The sequence below is a fragment of the Dipodomys ordii genome, unplaced genomic scaffold, assembly GCF_000151885.1.
Source record: "Dipodomys ordii isolate 6190 unplaced genomic scaffold, Dord_2.0 Scaffold226, whole genome shotgun sequence".
Lineage (NCBI taxonomy): Eukaryota > Metazoa > Chordata > Mammalia > Rodentia > Heteromyidae > Dipodomys > Dipodomys ordii.
The window spans coordinates 1,111,638-1,130,907 of record NW_012267442.1 but is presented as its reverse complement, the minus strand read 5'-3'; the positions used below and the strand labels follow the sequence as shown (position 1 = coordinate 1,130,907).

General features: G+C 39.5%; 1 protein-coding gene across 2 annotated transcripts in view; it reads left to right on the top strand.

Moving 5' to 3' along the window:
* The window catches only part of Piezo2 (piezo-type mechanosensitive ion channel component 2), a 427,547-nt gene that overhangs the window by 226,119 nt on the left and 182,158 nt on the right, over nt 1-19,270 (top strand). For both annotated transcript variants that reach the window (XM_013035844.1, XM_013035843.1), the window contains exon 5: nt 8,010-8,172. In XM_013035844.1, coding sequence (XP_012891298.1) covers nt 8,010-8,172 — 163 coding nt within the window. The remainder of the gene's footprint in view (nt 1-8,009; nt 8,173-19,270) is intronic.

The window sequence follows — 19,270 nt, the reverse complement described above, 5'->3', positions numbered from 1 at the left end:
GGTTTTTTGTTTTTTGCAGGGCTGGGCATGGAATTCAGACCCCTGTACATGCTTAGCAAATGCTCTATGTCTGAGCCATATCCCAGACCTGTCCTACTGTAACTGTGGGGTTTTATTGATATCAAATGTTGACACTCTAAAATTTGTTTTTTCTTTTTTCTTTTCTGTTCCCTTTTAACTTTCACTATCTCTTTGTTTTGGATTTTCATATTAAAATGAAATTTTAGAATTAGGAAAACATGCTGAAGGGCAGAAAAGGGAGATTTATTGCTGGAGGCCATGACAGCACTTCTGTACAGATTCAGAGGTGGTCAGAAGTGGCTTCCAATGGATTTGTGAACAGAAAGTCATGTATCTAACACTAATAAACCTAAACATGAACATAATATGCTCCAGAAAATCTATGTAGCTTAACTTTGATTCTTTCACCGTGCTGGAGAGGAATTCAAATAAAACACATAACAATGAAAATAATAGAAAAGTTTATTAAAGAGAACATGGGATACACTACAAGAGAGCCAGGGACTCATGCATAGCTTCTGAGCCCCTAACTGTGGGCTGTCCTTAGTTTGGCTTGAACTTTGATGAACAGATTGATTGTGTAATAAATGTCCATCTGCATATGACCATATGCTTTGAAACTCTGTAGAGATTGAAAAATAAGGTCCCAGGTAAAATTGGATTGAGGTCACTGTAGGGTCACTGTTCTTGCTTTCTATGAAAGTGCACTGGAGAAGGGGGCTCGCCATGAATGCATTCATTATTAGAACTTGGCACCAGTCATTTTTTAAATTTTGTTTTGTTGTAAAGATGCTGTACAGAGGAGTTACAGTTACATGAGTAAGGTAATGAGTACATTTCCTAGAAAACATTGTTACCCTTGCCTTTGTTCTTCTACCACTATCACTTCCCTCCCCACCTCCCTCCTTCTCAGTCTAATTTAAGGGAATTTTTCAGAATCTTTAGGATATGGATGGATCTTACAGGTGCTAGGTCTTGTGGTTGATCAGTGGGCTAGCCAGTTCCCTGGTCTTGTTATCCTGGAAACAAGGGAAACTAACCTTCTGGCTACCCAGTCTGGTAGTCTATTGTCTTAGCATTACTTGGAAGAAAATTTAATATGTTGTTAAATGTCCTACAGTACATACAGACTAGATAAGAAATACTTAGTGGTGCTGTGGCTTAAAGTGGTAGAATACTAGCCTTGAGCGGAAGAGCTCAGGGACAGTGCCCAGGCCCAGAGTTCAAGCCCCATAACTGACAAAAAAAATAAAGTAAGAAATCCTTGAACATTATTTTCTTTATACTAGGCACTGCCCAGGATACTCTAACTTACCCTAATGACTTCAGTGAACACATGTGAAAAGATAATTCTTGAATCTACCCATTTAACCATGATTTCCCTCCTTGCATTTGCCAAGTCCATGAGACTACCAGTTTGAAGTATAGCTCTGTACCTGAGCACCCTTAGTATCCCTCAAACACATCTTTAGTTCCAGAACCCATGACTGTCTCCTGTGGCTCTGTGCCATTCTTGATCCTGTTCCTCCTTTACTCCACATCTTCAAAGATCCCTAACCTGACCTTAACTTACCTTCCTATCTCCTTGATAAGCCATTACAGCCCATACTCTATGCCTTAGAGACAGTATATGATGCTGAGTAAATACTTATTAGTTTTAAAGTAATGAATAAAGATTTCTGCTGAATTGGGCCATTTAATATTCATCAGATAACACTCAACTTCTCTTATTTTTTAAATATTTTCTCTAACATATTTGCTAAAACTAAGCATATATACATAGTGTGTTGGGGAATCTGCCACTAGATTGCTATCCAGCCCTTTTATGCTTTAGTTACTTTTTCAGATAGAGTCTCACATTGTTTGCTTGGACTATAATAGTCCTACCAACACATTCTGGGTGGCTAGTATCTAAGGCATGTGTCACTACATCTAGATGCACCAAATGTTTTCTTTAATGTTTTAATTTTTTTTTTTGGTCATGGGGCTTGAACTCTGGGCCTAGCACTGTCCCTCAGCTCTTCAGCTCAAGGCTATCATTCTACCACTTGAGCTACAGTGCCACTTCCAGTTTTCTGGTGGTTTATTGGAGATAAGAGTCTCACGGACTTTCCTGCCTGGGCTGGCTTTGAACCGTGATCTTCAGATCTCAGCCTCCTAAGTAGCTAGGATTATAGGCGTGAGCCACTGGCACCTGGCTAATTTCCAGTTTTGACAAGTAAATCTTTCTGTAAATACACTGGGATTTTATTCATGGACCCTGTGAGCTCCATGCCATTTCCTGTGCAATAATAACCTGTTCCTCCTAGGTGTTGGTGCTTTATTCTTCACAAACTAGATGACAAGGGGCCTTGTGGTGGTATCTTATCTGATTTATCAGTCATGTTTGTGCAATCCTAGGCTCTAGGAAACAGAGTGAATATTTAAAGGGTCAACAGTGTCCTGGACCTAGCATGCATTCAGCCATCCTCTGAGTCATGCATACTGTACCACACACTGAAAGTCCCAGGACACAGAGATAAGCCAGAAGGAATCCTGTTGGCTGGGTATACCCATAAACAAGGGATTGACTCAAAGCACTGGTCATTTTCATGCCCAGTGTGTGCAGGGTATGGCAGGTTTCTAAAGCAAGAAGAAGTCAGTTATTTATGGACTATACAGTGGAAGAGCAAGTTTGGAAGGGCTCTACAGTGGGGATGCTATAGATGAGACTTGCAAGAAGAAAATTTTGTTTGTTGAATTTGGTTTCTTTGTAACCTCCGCTGGGCTCATATTTACAGTGTCCCAAATGCTCAGATTAAATGCATGAACCATCATGCCCAGCTTATATTGAAAAAGCATTGTTATCAGCATAGTAGTTGGGAGGAGAAACTGGAATTGGGGGAAATTGTAGTGAGATATAAGGCAATCAAGTCTTGGGAAAACAAGAGCTTGGTGCCCTGCTCAGGCAAAGGGGGTGTTTTCTGTAGCTACAATACTGGCATGATCAGCTTGATGCTTCTAGACATTAAGCTCTGGGGACAATGTAGAAGCTTGACAGGCAGAGAGGCATCATGAGGCAATTATATGGATGTTGTTACAGCCATCCAGAAGCCAGACTGAGCTGCGAGGACAGAGATGAGGAGGGTAGGAGAAATGTCATAAAGACAGAATCCCTTCCAGTCTTTCAATGAGCAAATGAAAGCCCTCGTTACTAAATTGATGACAAAGTCAGAAATACAGTCAGGAAAAGTAATTGGGAGTAAAGAAAGCATGTAGTTCTGACAAACTGTGGAATACAAAAGAGGAGATAGGTAGTAAGGAATGAGGCTCTGCTAGTGTTTCTTGGGGCTGAAAATGTGAAGTTCATTGTCTACATGCTCCGTGGAGTATGAGAGACAGATGGATTGTTCTCATGGCGTTAGAAGAAAAGTGAGTGGAGAACAGAACCTTGTGGATAAATTGGCAGACTGTTTTCCTTGTGTTGCTTTTACTGCACAACAGTATGAAGATTTCTATTGAAATGAATATTCCTTATTAAACAATGATCTAAACAACAAAGAAAGAAGCTTTATTGAGAAGATGGCCTCTGAATTATTTGATGACCTACCTGTTCATTATACATACATTTTATTATGTTCTTCAAAAGTCTCATTGTTTCTATGATAGTATATGAATGTCTGCCTTCCTTAAATATGCAAGGCAAATTCATAGTTTAGCACCTTAGTGGCTGAATGATTCTATTTCAAATGAAAATCAGAACCCAGCCCTGGAGCCTATGGCTGGATTTTACCACAGCGGGTAGGGTCATTGCTTTTGCAAGTCATATTCATTTCTTTCTTTAGTACATGTATGCCATAAAATGTCTCTTCTGGGACCACAAAGCTTAGGCTGTTGCCTCAAAGTAACTGCAAATTGGAAGCTTAATGCAACCCACAGGTGGGAAAAGCCAGGTTCTGGTTTTTCTCCTCTATATTGTGTGCAAGAAGCAGCTGAGGTCACACTGGAGCTCTTGTTACCTTCTTTTAGAACTTTTCCCCACAACTCAGCTTTCTTTGTGCATTTCATGAAGTACTAAAATTAATTTATTTTCCATGAAAGTCCTTTGATAATATAATCTAGCTGGGTGCTGGTGGCTCAGACCTATAATCCTAGCTACACAAGAGGCTAAGATCTGAGGATCGAGATTTGAAGCCAGTCTAGGAAGGAAAGTCTGAGATTCTATCTCCAATTAACCAACAAAAAGCCAGAAATGGAGCTCAAGTAAAAAAGCACTAGTCTTAAGCAGAAAAAACTAAAGGAGGGCTAGGAAGGTGGCTCAGTGGTAGAGCTGAAGAGCTGAGGGACAGTGTCCAGGCCCTGAGTTCAGGCCCCATGACCAACCAAAACAACAACAACAACAACAAAAAACAACTAAGGGCGTGCACCCAGGCCCTGAGCTCAAGCCTTATTACTAGTAAGCATGCACACACACATGCACACACACACACATACACACACACACACACACTCACACACTCACTCACTCACATACTTACTTTGGGCATTTTTTTCCTAGTTAAACTGCAGATATCAGAGTCTCCAGAACTTTCATGCTCAGGCTAGCTTAGAACCAGGATCCTCAGATTGCAGCCTCCTAAGTAACTAGGATTACTAGAGTGAAGTATCAGCACCTGGCTGATTGCCTTTTGAATCCTTAGGGTTTTTTTCTTTTTTTTTTATTGTGAAAATACTGTACAGAGGAGTTATAATTACATGGGCAAGATAATGACTACATTTCTTATCAAGCAATGTAGCCTCCTCCTTTTTTCCCCTTCCCATCCCTTCCCATCCTTCCCCCAGCCCCCACACCCAATCCTCCCCTCACCCCCCCAAGAAAGTTGTAAAGTTTGTTTTCGACATAAAGACTTGTACATCTCATTGTTACAATGGGTCCACCTGTATCCCTATTTAAATGGTTTGTTTTTCCCCTTCCCCTCTACAAATTATACCAACATCAAATACAGTGAAAGCAAGGGTTATACTGTGGGGGAGGGACATACAAAGCAACAAAGAAATAATCTTATAAATGTGTTAGAAACAATTGCATGAAAGAAAAAAAACATTTGAATACATATCTTAGGGTTCATTTCCCTAACATCACCTTATCTGACCTTTTCTGCTTGACTCAAACATATACTAGATATTGTAAATAAGGGAAACCATGGGACCTATGTTTCTTTGGGCATGGCTTACTTCACTTAATATAATTTTTTCCATGCGTTTCCATTTCCTAACAAATGGGGCAATGTCATTCTTTCTGATGGAGGCATAGAATTCCATTGTTGCTAAAATTCCTTTGTAGAACAAGCAAGTGTTGGAAAAATATGGCTCAGCAAAAGTGATTTGCTAAAAAGTTGTTTTAAGGAGAGTTCCGTTTTTTTCGTATGGAAATAAAAGATAGGAAGTGGCGCTGTGGCTCAAGTGGTAGAGTACTTGCCTTGAGCTGAGGGATAGCACCCAGGCCCAGAGTTCAAGCCCCACGGCCGGGGGAGAAAAAAAACGGAAGTATCTGGAAATAAAAGATTGGGTTAAATAGCTCTTATTTAGCACAAAGGAAGTACTCAGGAAGTGGATATATTGTTAGCATATTTTCTATTTATGCAAATGTTAACAGTGTTTATCTCCAACTGATGAAGCTCATTTATTATTTTTGAAACAACTGGGAGAACAACGAAGGAGGAGGTAACAATGCTGGACAAGAAATGTCCTCATTACCTTACTTATGTAACCCCTCTGCACAGCATCTTTACAATAAAATAAAATTAAAAACAGCTTCACTTGTATAATATAGACAATGTCAATGCATATAGTATGTGATCACACAAAGTGGATATAAATACAGTCAGTCAGCCCAATGTACCTACACATCCTACATTTATGGATCAACTGACCATAGATTGAAAATACTTGGGAAAAAAATTACATCTGTGCTAAACATACACAGATTTTTTTAACTTCTCTAAACAATACAATGTAACAACATGTAACTGCATTTGCATTGTATTAGGTGTTACAAGTCATCTAGAGAAGAGTTAAACAAGAGGATGTTGTATGAGTTGTATACAAACACTTTTATATAAGGGACTTGAGCATTCTAGATTTTGGTACCACCAGGGTTTATGGAACCAATAGCCTATGGGTACTGAGGAAGTAAGTATGCATACATCCTTAAATACATACATACACAAGTATGTATACATCCTGATATGTGTTCATACACACATGTATATATACATGTATGATCATTCATGCAGATATCTATGCATGCATACATTCATTCAGTCGTGTACATACTATTCACACATACATACTATTTGTTCCTGCTTTTTGCTTCATGTCCCTGACCAAGTTTTATCTCTGATAAACCTTTCCTCCTTTGATGTTCTATTCTTAACAGTTCTGTGAACCATCTCATCTTCCCAGACCTTTCAACGCCAGCACAGACCCTGGCTCCTCAGCTAGGGTCCTCAGCTCCTTCCCCCTGTTATGAACACACAGTAAAATGTGCATGACCGCCTCTTCATGTTACTCATTATTCATTAGCTTTATCCTGCCAGAATTTTTTCCTAGTTATGCAGGTGAATAGAGAGCACGCCAGGCTGGCCCTCTCTGTGGCTCCTGTTGACTCCTCTGGATGAGGTCCTAGCTAACCAGACACAGCGCTGTGAGTGCAGTCACTCAGGATAGCAGGGCGCTCTGGGTCACTGTCAGTTCCACTGAGGCAGACAAGGTTATGCCATGGGTGAGTAGTGTTAGAAGCTGGCTGGTGGCCATCAGTATCTGCTATTTTACATTCACAGCAGTGAAATTCCAGAACTCATCTTGGTGGAGGAGACATAAGTTGACCTGCCATGCTGGCAGCTGAATACCTGCTTCCTGTTTCTGTATTCATTTCCCATGGATGCTCCCCAGTCACGGACAGTGTCTAGATTATCTTCGCAGACACATCCCTCTTCCTCTTCCGGTTGAAGCTTCTTGTCATAACACCTCACCCCCGGCCTTTGCACTTCCTATGCTCCGTTTTGTTCAAGATCTCAGATGTAGCAATAAATGTTCTTATCAGTCTGAACATGATTTAAATGTCAGTTGATGCTGCTGGGCTTGAAATATAGATCTCAGTGAAAATATTTCTCACTCTTAACAAAAAATAGACATTATTTTCTACATTTTGCATTCATTGTTTTATAAAATTATGACCTCATAGCTTTCATTGAGTGAAATTGTTCATTGTTTCACTTGATAGCATAAGGAAGGCAAGCACTGTAATGTTTTTGCTACCTGAAAACAGTCAGGACAGTAAGAGGTCCTCCCATGCAAAGCAGCCACTTGTTATGAAGACTTAGGCTCCAACCCAAATCTTGTTATTCTAAGTCCAACATTACTTGTCTAAGATTGGAAGAAATAATCTAGGTATACCTTTCTTTGAAAAATATGAGAAATAACATCAACTAAGAACACAAAATAATGACATGCTCCAGATTAGAGGATGGCTTTAATGATTTCTCCATTTTATCTGTTAGCTTTGATTGACATTTAGAATAGTGTATTTTCTAGTTAGTAACATCTGTTTTGTTGTTAATTGCTTCAGCTACATTAAAAGCAATTGTATTCATAGTGGACATGTGCCTTAGTTAACAGCAATGTAATTTGTTAACATGCATTAGGAGTAATTGTTGACTTAGAGTTCATTATATTTCTTAAACTTCTGTGAAATGCAAAGTTTTCTGGATAGAAATTGAGCATCTTTTACTTGAAATCATTAAAATTGGATCATAGGGGAGGGAAGGGATAGCGGGACAACAACAAGGGAAGGGGTAACAATGTACTTACTCATGTAACTATACCCCTCTGTATAGCATCTTTACAATAAAATATTTTTTAAAAACTGAATCATAAGATAATCAGCTACTTAATTATAAACTATAAGAACTAACTAAATTTCCTCTTCCCATTTTTTGCCTTCAAAGCTTAAAAGGAGCTGATGCTGGCAATGGCATCCGAGTGTTTGTGCCTGATATTGGAATGTTCATTGCGAGTCTGACCATCTGGCTTGTCTGCAGAAACATTGTTCAGAAGCCAGAGACAGAAGAAGCAGCACAGTATAATTCAGAGAGTGAAAATGAAGAATTGGTAAGTCTGACTCCATATGTCTTCCTTCTTTGAATTATAGGGCTGTGGCCCTTGATAGATAAATGGAACTAGAACAATAAGAGCTGAAGAGGCAGAGCACAGTGTGGCCAACTATGCACTGGCATGAAGGGTCACACTCATTTGTCAGGGTAGCCTGTGCACCCTATTGGGCACAAGTCCTCACTCACACCTCAGAGATGACAAGACAAGTGCAGGGGCCTCGATGTCAGTGTCGATATCAATCTTTCACAAGGTCCTTAGCAGACAAGGGCCAGCATTAGCCCCATGGTCCTTTATCACCCCTGAACCTTGTATTACCTTGTAGTAGCTTCAGTGGCTAACACTGGAAAATCATCTACAAAATTATGATCCATTTTGTCTGGAGACCTTAGTTATTGCAAAATATTCAGTGAAGAAGTAACATCTGGTGGGTTTTAGAGAAAGAAAGCATTAATTTTCCCTTAAAGAGAAGCTTCCTAGCCTGTGTATCTTGCCCCTAGAGTTTAATTGCCTTGGTTATTTTGAAGATCACTAATAAATAAATATATTCCTACACTTTTAGAAGTATGAGAATTGAAAAGATGGCACAAATAATAATTGAACTGTGTGGTTTTTAGCTAGTGGAAAGGTTTCAGGAACAACTGTTGGATCCAAAATGGGTTCATGTTTCTGTCATGGTGTGTGGGAGCAGGTCAAACACCTGTCACAGTGTCCTAGGGCCTGCTCTGGAATACTGTCATGTGCTAATAATGACTGTACTATGTCATCAAAGTTTAGATGTCATCAGTTTCTACAAAGCTGTTGAGGTTTTTAATACAGAGCTTAAATTGACAAAGAAAAAAGTTATTAAAAATACTTGGTTTAAACATTTGACATAAGACACAACTCCCAGATGTTTTTAGTCATAAACCGTGGTGAGAACTAAAACGTGTAAAACTGAAATTAATTGACATTGCTTACTTTAATAATGTAAACCACTAAGAAAGAACCAAAGGAAAAAGGTTCTCAGTTACAGCAGATGACTTGTTCTTCACTAATAAGCAGAAAATTACCTCATATGCTTGTTCCTTTAAAAGAAAATAGCTAGTAAGAGAAAGATTTAATTCAGTCTCCTCCAATGCAAACTAGAAACACTGTTGCCATAAACTTTATGGGTTAAAGATATGGAATCATGTTACATGTCAATATTCTGCTGTTTTTAGGGGCAAAAGTTACAAAGTGTAAAAGACAATTAATAATGCAAAGTAGCTTCTGAGGAGATTTTTCATTCAAGTTTACAACTCCTAAAACCAGATAAAGCTATAAAAGTGATCTTGCTTCTGACTTTACAATTGTAAGACAGGGAACTAAAATTTTGAATATCTGGTTTTATATTTGGATTTTTCAGTATGTCCGTGTTAAGAATATTTTTGGTCATTACTAATTGTTTCTAGTTTGGTGGAAGTAAATCCATTAACTCAGGTTTGGTTTGGTTTGTTTTTGTGCCAGTATCAGGGCTAGAACACAGGATCTTGTACTCTCACTTGGCTTTTTCTATTCAAGGCTGCCACTCTACCACTTGAACCACACCTCAACTTCCAGCTTTATGATAATTAGTTGGAGATATGAGTCTCTCAGATTTGTCTGCCTGGGCTGGCTTTGAACTCAGATCCTCAGATGTCAACCTCCTACGTAGTTAAAATTACAGATGTGAACCATCTAACTCATAACTCAGTTTTTCAAGCTTAGGACATTCTATTATTAAGACAATATTGTCTGTCATTTTCCTATTCTAGATGGAGAGTTGAGAAAATATTCAACTTGATTGGATTTTCAAGTCAGACCTAGAAGCTAGCAATGATGGTTGTATCATATTTCAGACAATTGTTTATTCTTTTTTCTACACAATGGAGTTAATAGAGTTGGGGTATAACTCATGTGCTCCACTTCAGCACCAGAAAAAAAACAAAGGCATTAATCACATGGCACATAGTTATACCAAAGAAATACCAAAGAAACTGTCCAACAAAAGGTCCCAGCACAGAGCTTGCTCATTTTGGTAGCTTAATAAATTGTTAGGGGCTGGGAAGGCGGCTCAGTGATAGAGTGCTTGCCTACTATCCATGAAGCTCTGGGTTCAATTCCTCAGTACCACATACACAGAAAAAGCCAGAAGTGGGGCTGTGGCTCAAGTCGTAGAGCTAGCCTTGAGCAAAAGAAGCTTAAGGGCAGTGCCCAGGCCCTGAATTCAAGCCCCAGGACTGGCAAAAAAGAAAAATAGAAAAGAAAATGAGCTTTAAAAGTAAGTAAGTAAATAAATAAATAGCTGCTTCTTTTCCTTATGTCATTCTTTGATTTGAGAGATAGTAGAGCAATTTCAAATTTGAGTTCCTGTAAGTCTTACAGAAGCTTAATTTGGACAGTATATCTGAGGTGAACACACCCAGTGCAAAAAGCTCTCTGTGCCAGTCATAACAGATCAGTATGATGAACTGCAAGGATGCTTATGAAGACAACATTCATTGTTACCATAGACTCTGTTTGGCTTGCCAAGACTAGGAAAGTACACGCCGACCCACAGAAAGACAGCTAGGTTCTAATGAGATTGTACCTCTGGAGATAACATTAATTCTCTCTGGGGAGCATGCATTAATTCCCAAATTGTGTTTTGTTCTATATTGTACCCCATTTTCATCTTTAGACTTAAATATCCAAAACTTATTAATCACATTATTTAAAGATAACAACATATTGTAAACATCTTTCATTCCCAGCTTTGAAAATAGTATCACCAATAGGGTGCTATTTTCCTTCTCAGCTAAATTATAATACTAATTTTCCATTTTCTTGGCCATTCTAGCCCACCAGATAACCTAGGAGAAACCAGGTGACAGGTCAATCCTTCCCAATTAATCTACAAGAAAATAGTTCCTGCTTGTGACAATCTGGACTTCAATCTGAAAGGAATGGGAACACACAGCCAAAATAAGCAGAAGAATTTATTTTATTTTTCAAGGGCCCAACATACTTCCTCTTGCTTATAACTCTTGGCTTTTACACTCCAGAATGTTTGGGTTTTGAGGATGCTGGAAGAATAGTGTTTGCTGGCATTGTTTCTTCTTTCATTTATCTCAGTGGAGAAATGGCAAGATGAATCCTCTGGAGCCCAAGAGAATTCCTTTCAAGATGTAGCACTGTTTTAAAGTAGCAGCTAACATCAGGATAGGACTGCTGTTTTGGGGTCTTGGTGAATGTGATGATGAAGCATTGAGAAGTATTCACCAATCCCAGGCTTCTCTAGATAGTACCTGGGAAAAGTGGAAGCCACAATGCGTCCTCAGTGGCCTTTGGCTTGCTCTGAAATTGTACAGAGACAGACCTAAACAAGGTATCCCATCCCTCATCCCAGAAAGAGTTCTGTCAAGATAGACATATTCATTGTCTTGTTTATTTATGTGTTTTTATTCAGAAACAGATCTACTATGCTGAGTTGAGAAATAGGTTATTATTTTTAACATATATTTAATATTATTTTAACATAACAAAAAGTTATGTTATGAAAGCAAATTGTGTAGTAAGGGTTATCTCGCAACAAAACAGTGTGTGATTTCACCAAACTGATATCATATATATATATTGCTATATTTGTAACTGAGTTTTGAAGCTTTATGTTTTTAAGCAAATAATATGTTTACATGTTTTTAAACCACATTTCTGACTGATTAATTTTTTTCAAGTAGCAATTATAGTCATACCTTGTTTACTTAGAAGTGCCTTTAAAAATTTTTAAATTCAATCAACTTTTTATCTTTAAATAATTGTACAAATTGATTCCAATTCAAGATGTCAATGTATGGGTATAATGTGTCTTGGTCAGTGTCACCTCTTCCATCATTCTTCTTTCCATCTAACCCAACCCAGCCCAGCCCTTCAAATTATCAAGAGGTATCTTTTTAATAGATAAATCATATAAATAAAAACATGAAGTATAAAGCATATAATCTTCTAGGTGTCCTTAGCTCACTCAGGAGTCTAAGATCTAGAGGATAATGTTCAAAGCCACTGAGGCAGTAAAATCTGTGAGATTACATCTCCAAAAGCTAGCCCAGGCAGAAATATCTATGAGACTTCTTCTCTAAAATAAACAGCAAAAAGCAGTGCTAGAAAGGTGGGTCAAGTAAGAGAGCAAACAGGAGGCCTGAGTTCAAACCTAGATACCAGCAAAAATGTTAATAATTGCCAAAATTTGAGGAAGGTAGCATTTAGACACTGCTAATGTTCTTGGAAAATTCCTTCTGAACTCAGATTTTGCCTTCTACTCTCTCATACCCAGCATCCCCTGGGCTATGGTGACATCTAAGATAAAATGACCAACCACACTGTGCTTCCCACTTCAGCTTTTAGATTTGTGTTTTTTACAGAGAAAAAGAACAAGAAAGGGAAAAATCAGTCGTTTTATTGGTGCCTTCTACCTTCGTATTATACATTTGGTCAATTCCAACCTAAGATTTCCCCTGAAGTCATTGGCTTTAAATTTCCTAGACCTGCTTTTCAAGCAGACAGACTCAATTATTCGTAACATGGAACCATTCAGAGCAGAAGAACTGGATGGCTGCCCAAGTGTCTTGCAGACCTCATACTTTATGACTTATGCTGAGTAAAAACCTGTCTTGTAATTGTTCTAGGGATGATGTTGCTTCCAGGAACGAAGAAATAAGGGAAGGAAGGAACTTAAGAGGGAGGGAGGAAGGGAGGAGGAGAAGGAGGGAAAGAGGAAGGAAGGGGGAAGGAGTGACAAGGGAGGGGAAGAAAGGATTTAGAAGAGGGTAAGCAGGCAGTTGGGAAGGAAAGAGGGAGGGAGGGAGGGAGAGAGAGACGGAAAGAAGGGGAAGGAGTGACAAGGAAAGGGAGGGGAGCATAATAAAGAGGGAAGGGGAAGAGAAGGCAGGCAGTCTGGCAGGAAGGAAGGAGTGAAGGAAGGGAGTGAGGGAGGGAGGGAAAGGAAGGAGGGAGGAAGGAAGGAAGGAAGGAAGGAAGGAAGGAAGGAAGGAAGGAAGGAAGAAAGAAAGAAAGGGAGGGAGAGAGGGAGGGGAGGGAGGGAGGAAGGGAGGAAGGAGGAGGAAGGAAAGAAGGGAGGGAGGGAGGGAGGAAGGAAAGGAAGGAAGGAAGGAAGGAAGGAAGGAAGGAAGGAAGGAAGGAAGGAAGGAAGGAAAGAAGGAAGAGCAATTACCAAAAATTTATCTTGTTTTACCCATTTGTTAATTCATTTGTCAATGTTTAGTAGTACCTGTTCTCAGCCTTTATGAAGGAATCATAATGTCACAAGATTTTTTTTTAACCTTTAAGGAGATTTCTAAGACAATATTTTACAAAATTGTAAGAGTACTTTCTTCTGTCCTGGAATCATTGCTAGGTGATTATATCCAACAGTGAATAAAAATGAAATACCTTCTTGGAAACTTGAAGAAGTTACAGAGCCCTGAGCATGAGGATGTCTACTAGTTTCTGAAAGGAGAGGAACTAGAGGGTCTCACCCACCTGTGCCACTTTTCCCCGCTCCAGAGACACTCTCTCTCCAGCAACTTCAGTCACTTTTCTCCGCTTTCTCTCCTTTAAATGGCAAGCACTCTAGATGTAGAATTGTAGAATTGCTTTCAAGATTTTGGCCACATGTTTAGGAGCAGGCCACAGTGCTCCTTCCTCTCTCCTTCTCTTCTTCCCTTCCTCCTTCCCTATTCCCTCCTTCCCTCACGTAAGAGCATAATGTAAGGTATATTAAGTAGGTAGGTTTCATTAGGTAGCAGATGAAGCGAACACCACACTATATTCAGGCAGGAAAAGAAGGTTCTTTACAGAACTGCTGCCCCTGCTGTGCAAGGTGGAGAGGCATGGCCAAAAGGGGAGACCCATCCCCAGGCCAGGACTTATCTAGGCCAGGAACAGGAAGAGGTGTGGCTAGGTGGAGGAAAGGTGTGGCCACACTGGATCTGGATGTGACCTCAGGGCCTGGGACCTGCCCATGGTCAGATGGAAGGCCTGGGCGGCTCTGGGTATATCCTAGCAGGAGGGGAGGAGGACTGCTTCCAGGTGTGCCAGTTACCTAGGTAACAGATCCTGGGTAGAAACTTAGCCAAGAGGTAGGGAGGTGTCCGCACTGGGCCTGCCAGGCCTGGGCAGACCATATAGATAACATTAAGCTCTCTTTACCCAGTTGCTCAAGCCAGAAATTCAGATATCACCCTGGATTCCTTGGGCCCTTGCCTATTACCTCAATAAGTCTTATGGCTTTTACCTCTAAGTTCTGAATTTTGTCCATGAATCTCACCATATAGCCACTGCCTCTTCCAACTTCTGTTCCTACCCTGCCCCATGGATCACACACACACAGCATGAAGTATTCCTGTCAAATTGAAAATCAAATGGTGATAATTCCCAGAGGAAATATTTCTTTGGGTTCCTATCAATTAGGATAAAATTCAGACCTGACCATGACATTCACAGCTCAAAATGGTCTGGGCATGTCCTGCCTTTCCCTATCATCACAGGACCTAGATAGGGAACATTTATTCATCAGATGATCCCCTCTCCTGCAAAAGCCCTTCACCCAGCTGTTGTTGTGCACTTTCCTCTCCACCTCTTCCCACCTTCTGATCTCCCACATGAACTTCCCAGAATATTGACAAACACTTCACCTGCTTTACTAAGATCATATCCTGTCATTATTCTCCATACTCCTTTGCTTTGGTAATTATTACCTGTCTTTTTTATTATGTCTATGAGGATGAGAATCCTTACAGTCTTATTCCTGTGTTGTAGCCTGTAACAGCAAAATTAATGAAGACTACACACAATAGCACTCATATACTTACTGGGTTAACTGACAAAACACTAACTGATTCACATAGAGGCTTGTACAAAGCAATCCAAAGTATAAAATAGAGGCATCAAAGAACAAGCTTCAAAGATTTGCATCTCCACAGCTACGGGACACAGCCACATGTTGGCAGGCCTAGGATTTTTGGTTTGTTTGTTTGGTAAAGGTGATGTACAGAGGGGTTACAGTTACATAAGTAATGTAATGAGTACATTTATTTTTTAACAGTGTTACCCCTTCCTTATTTTTCTCCCATTTTCCCTCATGCACATACCCCCAAGTTGTAAACTTCATTTCCAACATAGTGTCTAGTATCACTATTGGATGGATTCACCCCTTTGTCTCACTCTTCCCTTCCCCAAATCAGATAAGCTTATACACAAGACAAAGGGCACCAAAATCAGAACCAATGACCATGGGGAATAAACCAGAAGAGAAAATAATGAAAGGCAAAAGAAATAACTGCAAATAGTAACACACACACACACACACACACACACACACACACACACACACACAAAACAACCATATGGAGATTAGTATCATTTTTGTAGTCATATTTACATAACTCTTGAGCTATTGTGAACCTCTGCTAGGACTATCCTAGGCATATACTAATTATTACAAATGAGAGAAACCATGGAGCCTATGTTTCTTTGGGTCTGGCTTACTTCAGTTAATACAATTTTTTTCAAAGTCTTTCCATTTCCTTGTGAATTAGGCAATGGCATTCTTCCTGATGGAAGCATAGATTCTATTGTGTATATATACCACATTTTCTTGATCCCTTCATCTACTGAGGGGCGTCTGGGTTGGTTCCATATCTTAACTATGGTAAATTAAGCTGCAATAAACATCGTTGTGCTGGAAGCTATAGTGTGGCCTTGTTTGTAAATTTGGGTAAATGCCCATGATTGGGATTGCTGGGTCATAGGGGAGATCTATGTTTAGTCTTTTGAAGAACTGCCCTACTGCTTTCCAGAGTGGCTGAACAAGTTTGCAGCCCCACCAAGAGTGTATTAGCATTCCCTTTTGGGTACATCCCTGCCAGCATCTGTCAAAACATTACCACCTGGGGTGAGGTGTAATCTCAGTGTTTTTTTGAAATGCCTGTTTTGACTGGCCATTCCCTAGGAGCTGAAGAACATGTTATTTATCCAAAGAGATGTTCAGTTTCTCTACACCTCTTTATGGTTCCCACAATGTGCCAAGCAATCTGCAACTGGTATCCCACAAGGATTATCTTTTGTTCTTTTTTATTTGCTTGCCAAGAATTTTTTCTCTTTAAAATCACACAAGTAGAGCATTCCAGATCCCTGCAGTCAGGTCCAGTTCTTTCCACTCACAATGTCCTTAGGATCTTACATTTCAGCTTTATCAAGTTATTTATACTTGGCTTATTTCTCCTGAGTACTAGATGTTCTGTGACAGGTTTACCTTTTTATTGTGAAGATGAGGTACAGAGGGGTTGTAGTTACATAAGACTGGTAATGAGTACATTTCTTTTTTAACAGTGTCACTATTCCCTCATTTTCTCCCAATTTTTCCATCCAGACCCTTGAATAGTTCATTTTCAATGAAGTATTTATGGAGTATCACTGCTAAATTAGTTTACCCTTTATCCCACCATTTCTGTGTTTCTCCTTATCCTCCCCAAATCAGATAAACATAACATACAAGACAAAAGGTACAGAAATCAAAAACAGCAACAAAAGGGGAAACACAGAATAAAGAAGAAAAAAAAGTAAAATAAAAACTCTGTTGTTTTCATTTCTTGGAGTTCATTTCCATAAGCATCATTTTATATGATTATATGCACATAACTATTGAGCCTCTATGATCCTCTCCTAAGGATATCCTCCAAGTTCTCTTTTCTACTGCATCCTGAACTTGGCATTTTGCTTGGAGTAAGTAGAGCTTGTACTTAATAACAAGGTGATGATGGGAAGATAAATGGATGAGTGAGAGGATGGGTGTATGGATAGATGGATGGATAAAGAGTTAGGTGGATTGGTGGGTGAGTGGGTAGCTTCATGGATGGGTGAGTGGATGGATGGCAAGCTTGCTGCATGTATGGATGGGTATACAAATGAATGGCTAGATGGGTGACTGGATTGGTGGATAGATTGATGGAGTGATAGACAACAGGTTGGACATATGGGTGGATAGATGGGTAAGTGGATTTGTAGGTAGGTAGGTGAGTGGATGGATGGGTGGATGGATGGAGATGGGGAAGAAAGGAAGACTGTTGGACAAACAAACAGCTTCAGCCACGCTCAACCTTTACACCTTTATAACAAATGTGCAAAGATGTTTTATTTGTATCTTAATCCATCACAAATAATTATGTGAGTTATGTGTCTTTCAGGAAACTTTTGAGACCGGAAAGGCTTGTGTATTGTCAGAAGACTGCTTTTGTCTTCACTCCTGATTTTTTTATTTCCAGAAAAGAACCAGGATGTGTCATGTAGAATGGCCAAACTTAGACTCTTCCTGTAAGAAAAAATAGATGAGGCAAGAACAGTAATAACCTCTGAAACCAAACTGAGTAGATAATACACATAGAAGGATATGTGTGCATTTGGTTTATAGTAGTCTATTAAATAATTTATTTTCATCTGAAAGCAAAAATCCTTTAAATGGTCCATCATATTTGGCTCATCTTTACTGTTACTTATTTCCCTTTCAAATGGTGTCCAAATGATTCTTAAAGACTATTCTGAGTAATTTAAGCTGATAAGTTGTCACTTTGGTCCCAAAATAGGTATTATGAACTTTCAGGCTTAAGGGATATGTTCTGAGAACAAGACGCTCACTCCACAGGACTTACAGCTGCTAATCTAACTTAGTTTGTCATTGTCTGTCTTTTATTAAACTCTCTAGATGGAGAATGAAAGAAAAATCTACATGTTCACTTTTCCAGGTGGAATAGGCAACTAATAAAACTGCTTTTATAAGTTTGGAAAAATAATCTTCCCAAAGCAAGTCTAGCCAAAGAACATAATATTTGCTTCATCTGTGAAAGGCCATCACGTTAGGCTTACATAACACATGTGATCACACACAAATAACTCTGCCTTCCTCTCTCTTACTTCTTGCTTTTTTAGAGAACACTGGAAAGACCATTTGTCTTCTGCTGTGAGTCTCAACACTGTTCCCTCCCTTCCTTGGGCCATTCTGTTGAGATGAGCCTATTCTGCTAAGATAAATTGTTAACTTTTAATAACAAGCAATGCATAAACAATGGTGATACTTTAGAAAAATGCTCCTTATATCTCCCAGACCTTTTTCCTCATTATATGTGACTGTGATAGACTTCCAGAGAAACATTTTAAAGTTTAGTTTTCATCGCAAGCAAGAAGAAACTGATTTCAGTTGTATATAAAACTTTCCTTTGGGGTCAGAAGCATCACTGAAGCCTAAAGGAGGTTCCAGAGATTTCTTCAATATATTTTTCCAGGAAGGAAGTCTGCTGAGCTATGGCTCAAACAGGATGTCTTCCTATTGTGTCTGTTGTGATTTCTACTCCACTGTAAGATTCACCAACAATAGCGAGGTCTGGGGTCTAGGGTGGCTGCCAAGGGGTTTTTTGAGCATATGCTTCTAGAACCCAATCCCAGTGCTTTTGGAAGTCTGAAATGGACCTAGGTGAACTGTTCTGATATTCCTCAGATGACCCTTCATATTTTAGTACTTATTCCACCCCAGATGGGATTATGTAGTGTTAGGGATAAGGAAACATGAATGCTTGGGTCCTACCAAAAATAACTATGTCTTCTGTTTCAAAAATTGATTAGAAAGGACAGCTTGTGCAACTTGGTCTGAGATGTGGATGCTGATTTGTAGTTGAGTTCTTATCTGGGTGCAGAGAATAGAGGGCTTTGTATGAAACTAATTCCACAGCACATAGACCTCTCTTTGTGAAAGAAACGTTCTACCCTGCTGGGCACATGGGGCTCATACCTGTAATCTGAGCTGCTAAGGAGGCTGACATCTCCTAAAGCAGCAGATTACAGGATAACCTATTGTAACAATGATGCTCACAAGACACTATGTTGGAAAGGAACTTTACTAACTTCAGGGTGGGGAGGGGAAGGTGGGGTAAAGGACGGGAGAAGGTCGGGGAGGGAAGGGATAGTAGGAGAAAAACAAAGGAGGGGGTAACAATGCTCCACAAGGAATGTACTCATTACCTTACTGATGTAACTGTAACCCCTCAGTGCAGCATCTTTACAATAAAATAAA